The 9,892-nt window shown below is 47.7% G+C and overlaps 1 protein-coding gene and 1 long non-coding RNA gene across 4 annotated transcripts in view; one reads left to right on the top strand and one right to left on the bottom strand.

Annotated features, from left to right (window-relative positions):
• LOC100520338 overlaps positions 1-6,053 on the bottom strand; it is a 159,956-nt gene extending 153,903 nt beyond the window's left edge. For all 3 annotated transcript variants that reach the window (XR_297849.3, XR_001300969.2, XR_001300967.2), the window contains exon 1: positions 5,875-6,053. This is a non-coding gene — a long non-coding RNA (uncharacterized LOC100520338). The remainder of the gene's footprint in view (positions 1-5,874) is intronic.
• Positions 6,751-9,679, top strand: SRSF6 (serine and arginine rich splicing factor 6). Its single transcript, NM_001077217.1, has 6 exons — positions 6,751-6,857; positions 7,082-7,230; positions 8,524-8,648; positions 8,794-9,002; positions 9,131-9,214; positions 9,316-9,679. The coding sequence occupies exons 1-6, from the start codon at positions 6,751-6,753 to the stop codon at positions 9,677-9,679; spliced, it is 1,038 nt and encodes a 345-aa protein (NP_001070685.1).

A 9,892-nucleotide genomic window follows, 5' to 3' on the forward strand; every position in this document is an offset into this window, starting at 1 on the left:
CATAAGCACTGAATTTCCACCCTGCAGCCTAGCCTCCTTCAATTCACAAGGCAAACACTGTTTGCCAAAGTGGGTTATTCCAGGAGCTTCTTGATCCCAGTTTGGTTCCACATAGCAGAAGAGGTAGGGCTGAGAGAGGAATCAGACAGCAGCCGCAGCTCTCAACTGGCCCAGAGAACAGGACTTGGCAGCAGCAATGGGCACATCCAGACAAGCCCAGGGAGGCACCACCTTGCTCTGAGGGCCACACCTGAAGAGGGTCACAAATGAGTCCCAACACATGAGCCAAGATGACAAATGGACTTGAAAGCAGGCCCCAGGAAAGATTGAGGGACAACAGGAGACATTCAGCCCAAAGAGCACGTGAACAGGGAGAAGGTCTCAGTGCTGTCCCCAAATATCTGAAAGACCTATGTGTGGGAAACAGACACGGCTACTGAACAGCCTCAGGGGCTCGGCCAGGACTAGTGTGAAGACAACTCAAGGCATCAATTATTTCGCTTTCTATAAAGAATGCAATCACAGTGTGAGGCATCCAAGAATGGACTTGGCTTCCCGGTTAGGCAGTGAACTCTCCATCAGAGGCGGTGTTCCAGAAAAATCCAGAAAAGTTCTGGGTCAATAAGGGCTTGACAATTAGGTTTGGATTCAAGGACCTTCAAAGACCTTCTACCACTGAACTTCATGAGCACGGATGAAGCAGCAGGTGGAATTTATGTACCACTGTAACAACACTTTATCTACCAACAAAGTGCCCACCAGGTGGCGACAGAGCCATATCTTCCCGGCCATGAAGCAATTAGTGTACCTAACAAACATAATTGGAAACAAACTGATTAAAATCGACATTCATGGGCAAAGATTATGAATCAAGTCCTCAGTAGACCTTTCATCCCCGGTATGACACACAGGGCTCCAGGTCAAGTAAGTTGTAATTTTCTTTTTTCTTTTCTTTTTTTTGTTTGAACTTGCCACCTGAGCCACAGCAGTGACAATGCCAGATCCTAAACCACTACGCCACCAGGGAACTCCAGTTATAATTTTGAGAGGGTTTTTTTAACCTTTTTTTTTTAACATTCCATTGAAGTACAACACACATACCGCAGTGTACAAACCTTAAGCAGAGCTTAATGAATTCTCACAAACAGAGCACACCTGTGTAACCAGCACTCAGCTCAAGAAATAAAATATGACCAGAGCCCCAGAAGCCTCTAATCTAGTCACTCCCCAGGCCCCCCAGTCTGACTTCTAACAGCATAGCCTAGTTTTGCTTGTTTCTCAGTCTTACATTATGGAATCACACAGGATGGATTTCTCTGTCTTGCTAGGACGGTTACATAGCTATGAGAGCCTCTGATGTTCTGTGTATGGTTGTGGTTCCTTCTTGTTGCTGGGTAGTAGTATGAGGTGTGAATAAACCACAACTGATTTGTCCATTCTCCTGTTGATGGTATCTGAGTGGTTTCCAGTTTGGGGGCCACTACACATCACGCTGCTATGAATTTCTAGCACATTCCCTAAGGAGAGAGTATGTACACGGTTCTGTTGGGTATGGAATTGTTAGGTCATAGGGGTAAACGCTAGCAGCTTTCATCTTTAGTAGACACCACCACTCAGTTTTCCAAAGTGACTGCATTAATTTGCCCTCCTTCTGACAATGTAGAATTCCAGTGGCTCCACAGCCATGCCAGCCTTCTTTCTCTGTCTAGGTAAGTTTAGTGGAGGAAATGTAGAGCCTGGAGAGAGCATTTCTGCACACCTCTCAGCCCTCAGAGGGGGTAGTGTCTGGGCAGTGGGTGAGAAGGAGCCGGGGGAGGAAGATTCCGTCCCACCAGCATGTCCTGATGAGCCCTTCAGTGCCCTGGTATCTGCTGAATGGAGATGCTCACTTCACTGGCTCTGAACAATTACCAGGGCTGAGAACTGACAGTGAGCCTGGCACTTTCTTCCATGCTGGGGACATAGCAGGGACGAGAGAGAAACATCCCTGCTCCAAGGACACTTACACTCCATTAGGGGGTGGAGAGAGAGTAAATAAAAACATGTCATGTGGTGAAAGTTCCATAAAGAAAAATGAAACAGGGTAAGAAAATAGAGTGCAGAGAGGGATGCTGTTTTAAAGCAGGTGACCACAATATCACCTCACACCTGTCATAATGGCTGTGAACAAAAAGTGAGGATGGGGGCGGGGGGGAGAAACCCTTGTGCACTGGTGATGGGAGTGTAAATTGGTGCAGCCACTGTGGAAAACAATGTGGGTGTTCTCCAAAAAATTAAAAATAGAGCTATTAGGAGGTCCCGTTGTGGCTCAGCAGAAACGAACCTGACTAGTATCCATGAAGATTCAAGTTCAATCCCTGGCCCTGTTCAGTGGGTTAAGGATCCAGCGTTGCCATGAGCTGTGATGTAGGTCACAGATGAGTCTCGGATCTGGCGTTGCTGTGGCTGTGGTGTACAGCAGCAGCTGTAACTCCAATTCGGCCCCTAGCCCAGGAACTTCCACATGCTGCAGGTGCAGCCCTAAAAATAAAAAAAAAATTTTAAATAAAAATAAAAATAGAGCTATTTTATGATCAAGCAATTTCACTACTGGGTATACAGCATACCCCCAAAAAAACGGAGGTACTCTCTCAAAGAGATATCTGTACTCCCATGTTCATAGCAGCATTATTCACACCGCCAAGGCATTGAAACAACTTAAGTGCCCACAATGAAGGAATGGATAAAGGGGAGTTCCCTGGTGGTTTAGTGGTTAGCACTTGGCGCTTTCACCACTTTGGCTGGAGTTGGATCCCTGGTCTGGGAACTGAAATCCACATCAAGCCACTGAAGTTTAAAAAAAAAAAAAAAAAAAAAAAGATAAAGAAAATGTAGAAACTACGATATATACACAAACACAATGAAATGTTATTCAGTCATAAAAAAAGGAGGAAACCCTGCCTCTTGCCACAACGTAAGTGGACCTTGAGGGCATCATACTAAGTGAAATAAGTCAGAGGAAGACAAATACCACATGCTCTCACTTACACACAGAAGCTAAAAATGTTCAACTCATAGAACAAAGTAGAATAGTGGTTGCCAAGGGCTTGGAAGTGGGAGAAATCGGGAGATGTAGGTCAAAAGGCACAAACTCCCAGCTCTAAGATGAATAAGCTCTAGGGAATCTCATATACAGCATAGGGACTATAATTAATTACCAATACTGTATTAACGAATTGAAAGTTGCATAGATCTTAAAAATTATCACCCCCTACACACACCAAAAACGAGTTATTCTACGAGGAGATGGAGCTGTTAACTAACCTTACTGTGATGATCATTTTGCAATATAAACATGTATCAAATCATCACACTGTACATGTGTCATTTACTTTATTTTTTTTGGCCACCTCAAGGTATATGGAGTTCCCGGACCAGGAATCATCAGATCTGATGATAATCTGTGACCTATATCACAGCTGAGGCAACCCTGGATCCTTAACCCATTGCACTAGGCCAGGGGAGGAGCTTGCATCCTGGTGCTGCAGAGACGCCACTGATGCCATTGAGCCACAGTGGGAACTCCATTAAACTTACATGTGTTATATGTCAATACTATCTCAATAAAATAGTATTAGAGAAAATAAAATGAGTGGTTAGAGGTGGGACAAAATAATTTTGAGCAAAAACCATAAGTGAGGGGACAAACCACCGGAAAAGAGAGCTTCAGATACTGGGAGATGGTCAATGCCAAGGCCCTGTGGTAGGTGGGTGGTAGGAGAAGGAGAGGTAAGGCATGCTGGGAGAGGATTAACAGATTAACAGAAACATGATTGGGTAGGACCTGCCCCCACTAATTTTCAAAGACAACCACAAAACCAACTCTTACCCACATATACACTCACATAGGGTTGGGGCTTGGGGGTTTGAGGTGGTTGTTGTTTATAAAAATGAAATCAGGAGTTCCCACCATGGCGCAATGGAAACAATTCAACTAGGGTCCATGGCATTGCAGGTTCGATCCCTGGCTTCGCTCAGTGGGTTAAGGATCTGGTGTTGCTGTGAGCTGTGGTGTAGCTTGCAGACGGGGCTCGGATCCCGCGTTGCTGTGGCTCTGGTATAGGCCAGCAGCTACAGCTCCAACTGGACCCCTGACCTGGGAATCTCCATGTGCCGGAGATGCGGCCCTCAAGAGACAAAAAACAAACAAACAAACAAAAAAATGAAACCATGCATATATTAAAACTAGCCTTTTTTACTCAACAACATACCACAGGCATCTTTACAACATGGACCAAAGGTAGGCAGACTTTTTCTGTAAAGAACCAGCTTGTAAACACATTAGGTTTTGTGGGCAATCTCTGCTATTCAGTACTGTGGTTGTGGGTTACAGACAATAGGTAAGTAAGTGGTTGTGGCCTGCTCAACCATAAAGGTAGAATTTTATTTATGAAACGTGAGGCAGGCCTGATTCAGCCTGGGGCCATTGTTTGCTACAAGGCATTCCACTCCACCCACTTGAGGTGCCATGTTTTCCCAAAATCCAATTAATATGACAGCCCCAGAATGATACATTTTTTAGGTATAAAACAGAAAAACCTATCAGAATCCAGCTTACATCACTTTGAATCACACAGTACTTGGGAAATACCTTTGGTTTCTGATTAATACATGTAAAAATATCCAATAGCTTGAAAACCACAAGTGTGCCCAGCTCTAGGCTGTACTTTACAATCTGGGCAATTACAGATTTGAAGTTATTAACTCTCTTCTGGGTCAGATTGAGGCTCCTCTCTCTGGCTGAAAGACTCCTGCAGTTACCTTTCAAAAGTACTGATTTTATCTGCCATCATGTCTAAAGACACTTCAGACACTGCCACAGAGTCTAAAGAAATGAGATAGATCCCATGCTGCATTCATCTTTTCTCCTTTGACTTTTTCTTCCAAAATGTCAACAGAGGTGAGTGAGATTATCAGCAAGAGTCCACAGAATGTGGATGGCCCAACAGTCCCTTCAATAATGATATCTGAGAGTACCAAATATTATCATCGCTATTCAAATTTTTTGTTAAGAGTAGCCACTGGGCTCTGGAGAAAGAGGTGAGAGAGCGCCGAAATGGCATCAGTTGCATTTTTCTTTCTGGACAAATGAACTGCAAGGAGAGAGGAGGTGACACCCCATTCCCCATATGCATCTTTAGTAAGTAGCCCCATTACCTTCCCCAAAGGAATGTTCAGAGTAGCATTTCCTGGTTCACCTCTTGCCAATAGTGAATTTTAACAAACTTTAAAATATTGACAGTTCGAAGGGTGAAAAAAAATGTTATCCCATTGTTAATCCTCCTTTCCCTAATTATCACGACCCACTAATTTTTTTTAAAGATCTATCAATACGTTTTATTCACCTAACTTTAAGCTGAGCGTAGCCTCTACCACTAGCCGCCAGTTATTAACACTCCCCCTCCCCCCGTCGTCACAACTGTCAGACCCCCTGACTTTGCCAAATGTCCCCCGGGGGGCAAAACTGCCACCTTCCAACTAGAAGCTGTAGAGTGCAAGGCTGCCTTGCTCCCGAAGCGCTGGAATATACAGAAATACGTACACAGCCAGTATTATCGCGGCAACGCCCTTTCCCCTCAGCTAGTGTGACACAACGCCCTCGGGCTCTTTTCTCCACCTCTCCAGGCACTCCTTCCCCTTACTTAAGTTCCAAGACGACGCCAGGGTCTTCTGCTCTCCACTTAAACTTTACTCCTGGTTTTCATCTAATTCGCCAGCTTTAACTGGCAACTCTAGTGGTAAACTCCAAAATGTGCGTGTTTTTGCGGTATAGATAATGGGAAGGGATCGCGTTGGGACTACGGCCTCTCCACACGGGGGAGAAAATGAGCGTACCTCTGTGGGAAGGTTGCCAGGTCTTGCTCAACTTTCTGGGCCGGAGGCCTTGGCCCGCCTCCCTTTTCCAGCACCCGCAGCGAGCCGGGGGGGTTGCCATGCACACCTCAATCTACAGGTGACTCCAGGTGACGGTGCTCCAAGAAAGACCCCCTGGAAGGACAGGTGGCCGTAAAAGGAGGCGGTGAAGTGGGACCACGAGGGATAGAAGCCAGCAGTACCGTGCGCTCCCGACCGCGTCACCACGACCTCAGAGCGCTAACTTCGGATTCTGTGGAAATAGGCAGCTAACCGTGTGGAGAACGCCTTCTACACTAGGCAGAGCGCAAGCTGAGCGATCCATAGGGGAAATTTGCAGCCTCGTTCCCAAAACCAATCAGAGACCAGGGAGGCCTATAGTGACAACCTCGATAACCAATGAAAAGAGGGATTTTCCTAGCCGGCCTCCCAAGCGCGAGTCCCGGAGAGAACTCACAGAGGAAGTTTTTTTTAAGGTACAGATTAGAAAACAAGTCCTTGACTGGACGACGGGATACGACGTCTACAAAGATGTGTGGAGAAAGTTCGGTGAGCGAATAGAACCGCACTTCCCTGAAACTTGGAGCGCGGAGGTCCCGCAAGTCACTCTCGCGCTCCGCGCTTCAGCGCGGGAGGGTACGTGCTGCGCGTTGACGTCACGCGCCGGGCCCCGCCCCTGGCCGCTCGCCCTTATAGCGTAGCCCAGGCGCGCGCGCACCATTGTGTGGCTGGACTCGGCCGCCACTGCGGTGTGAGGCGCGTGTCCGGGCTTTTGCCGTCCCCGCACCCGCACCGCGGCTTCTGCCTTGCGGTTCGTCGTTCGACAGCCAGCCCTCGGGCCCCTCGCCCGCCACGGACATGCCGCGCGTCTACATAGGACGCCTGAGCTACAACGTCCGGGAGAAGGACATCCAGCGCTTTTTCAGCGGCTATGGCCGCCTTCTCGAAATTGACCTTAAAAATGGGTGAGTCGGAGGCTGGGCGCCCGCGTCCGCCCGCAGCGCCGCGGGCCTACGGCGGCAGGGCCCATCGGAGGGAGGAGACGGCCAAGGCCGCGGTGCCGCGTGGCAGGGCCGCCAAGATGGCGGCCGCGCGGGGCCGCGGGAGCGCGCGAGGAGCGGGAGCAGCGCGCGTGCGCGCCCCCGGCCTAACGACGTCCGCCGGTCTCCGGCCCTCGCGCCGCCCTCAGGTACGGCTTCGTGGAGTTCGAGGACTCCCGCGACGCCGACGACGCCGTTTACGAGCTGAACGGCAAGGAGCTCTGCGGCGAGCGCGTGATCGTGGAGCACGCCCGGGGCCCGCGCCGCGATCGCGACGGCTACAGCTACGGAAGCCGCAGTGAGTCCCACCCCCGCGCGCTCCGTGTCCTTGGGACCCCGGGGGCGGGTGCAGGCTTAGGGGGGCGGGGTGGGGCCTCCCAGCCGGGCAGGCGCGTTGGCCCGGGTCGCTTGACTCGGGTGTCCCCGGGGCCCGCTGCCTTCACGCCTGCCCGGGAAAGCCACGGGACGCCGGAGCGCGGGGATTGGGTGGTGGGTTTTGCCTAGCGGGAGTTTGTGTGTTTGGGGGCGGGAGTTGCTTAGTCGGGAGGGGGTAACGTGTGCTGGGCCCCTGTCAGCACTGTCGTGGGCTCTGCCTACGGAGGAAGCGAGGGTTGGCTGTACTTGTATCTCCCTCGCTTACCTGTCAGTGCATTAGGTAGAAATGTGAATGATTTAGCATGGAGGTTTGGGGACAGGCTGGGGTGGAGGTGGGGTTGGGGGCGGGGGAAGGGGTGGAGTTTGAAGCTTAGGACTTAAAGTTATTAAAATTGGCAGGGGCCAAAGAAAATGTTATTTTGACGTAATGTGGTATTGTACCACAAAGTAGATCTAAATGAGCTTTATGCTATATTTGAACTAGTTGGGGCATGTTATGGGGAGGAGGTGGGGGGATTTTGGTTATGTTAAATGTTTGATGTTGAAATTGTTGCATGTTGAATTCAAACTTTTTAACAAGTCCTTGATGTTTCAATTTGAAAGTGACCAATGGGGCTGAGGCTGTGTCCACTGAGGCTAAGATGACTGCCTTTCCTGATTGGCCTTGGCTTTTCCATACATTGTGTGACCCTTGCCCTATGACCCTTTGGCTGACCTTACCGGAAGCCATGACGACAGCAGCCTTTTGCCATTAGACGCAGGGTGATGGTGAGGATTCCGAGGGTTAGACAAAACTGGTTAATCTGAACTAGGTGACTGTTACCTTGCGTGTTTTGTGGCCAAACCACCACCAAAAACCTCACACTGTGATGTAAGTACTTAGTGTAACTAGTAAACATTTTTGTAAAATGTAGAAATGCATGTAATCAGTTAAGTTTTATATTTTACAATGTTCTGTAAAATAAAACTTAGCGAGGTAAATTGAATAAAGGAGCAGTCACTCTCTAACAGATTGTAGGAGAAGTTTAGTTGGATTTAGTCTATTTGACTTGCCCTTAATTTAATTTATGGCAAATCACAACTGTATCGAAGGTTTAGCAATATAATAGCAAAGTCCTACTCCAGTAAATAAAAGTTAATATGTTTGTACTAACTTTCAAAAACTATGCATCCCTATCATTACAAAACACCTAATTGTTCTCTTCATGTGATAAAGGTGGTGGAGGTGGATACAGCAGTCGGAGAACCTCTGGCAGAGACAAATACGGACCACCTGTACGCACAGAATTCAGGCTTATTGTAGAAAATCTTTCTAGTCGTTGCAGTTGGCAGGATTTAAAGGTAAGTGCTATAACTTAAAGGTGGTATGACTAATGTTTAGAAGGTAGGCTTTTGTATTGCTCTTTCATTTCTGAGAATCAAATATAGCACATAGATCTTTTTTCCTTTAGATTTCTGAGTCTGACCGGTCTTACTGCTCTTTTAGGATTTCATGAGGCAAGCAGGTGAAGTAACCTATGCGGATGCTCACAAAGAACGCACAAACGAAGGCGTCATTGAGTTTCGCTCCTACTCTGACATGAAGCGTGCTTTAGATAAGCTGGATGGTACAGAAATCAATGGGAGAAATATCAGACTCATTGAAGATAAACCGCGAACAAGCCATAGGCGGTCTTACTCTGGAAGCAGATCAAGGTAACTTGTTGAAGGGTATGGAGGGGGGGAATATTAGTTTCTTTTGGTACACCGTATTGGAAGTTGTACAAATATTCATGTCGAGATGTCTTGGGATGAAGATTTATCCTATTTCCTGTTACATGTAGGTCACGATCTAGAAGAAGGTCACGAAGTAGGAGTCGTAGGAGTAGCCGCAGTAGATCTCGAAGTATCTCGAAAAGTCGCTCCCGGTAAATGTGTCCTTGAGTGTTTTTCTGAATAACATACTTTGTTTCATAGAGCACTTGGGTGTCCTGGCGAGATATTGAGCAATCTGGCTTTTCTTGTCTAGATCCAGGTCTCGGAGCAAAGGTCGATCACGTTCCCGTTCAAAGGGCAGAAAATCTAGATCAAAAAGCAAGTCTAAGGCCAAGTCTGATCGGGGATCCCGTTCACGCTCTCGAAGCAGATCAAAGGATGAGTATGAGAAATCTCGAAGCAGGTCTCGTTCTCGATCTCGTTCCCCCAAAGAAAATGGAAAAGGTGATGTAAAGTCAAAATCTAGATCAAGGAGCCAGTCTCGTTCCCATTCACCCCTACCTGCTCCACCCTCAAAGGCCCGTTCTGTGTCTCCTCCACCAAAAAGAGCTTCAAGATCCCGTTCTCGATCTCGTTCAAAGTCAAGGTCACGATCCAGATCGAGTTCCAGGGATTAACCCAGAACTTTTGGTTCTTTGCACACTATAACGGAACACTTTTCCTACTTGCTTAGGCAGTTACTCTTCCATGTTTATATTTGGCCTCTTCTGCGAGTGGAATCTCCTGAAAAGAGGGGCACACAAAAATTTGATTTGTGGCCAAATTCGATGAAAAAGATGAGGTTCTAAAGAAATGCCATGAAGTCAAAGATCCTCTCCCTTCTTTGTAGA

This window comes from Sus scrofa, chromosome 17, assembly GCF_000003025.6.
Source record: "Sus scrofa isolate TJ Tabasco breed Duroc chromosome 17, Sscrofa11.1, whole genome shotgun sequence".
NCBI classification, from domain to species: Eukaryota; Metazoa; Chordata; class Mammalia; order Artiodactyla; family Suidae; genus Sus; species Sus scrofa.

Excerpts from the sequence above, each read along its gene's own strand:
- SRSF6 (NM_001077217.1), top strand. The coding sequence starts at position 6,751 with ATGCCGCGCGTCTACATAGGACGCCTGAGCTACAACGTCCGGGAGAAG. Across the intron at positions 7,231-8,523 it reads CTACAGCTACGGAAGCCGCA|GTGGTGGAGGTGGATACAGC; the intron begins GTGAGTCCCACC and ends CATGTGATAAAG. Across the intron at positions 8,649-8,793 it reads GCAGTTGGCAGGATTTAAAG|GATTTCATGAGGCAAGCAGG; the intron begins GTAAGTGCTATA and ends CTGCTCTTTTAG.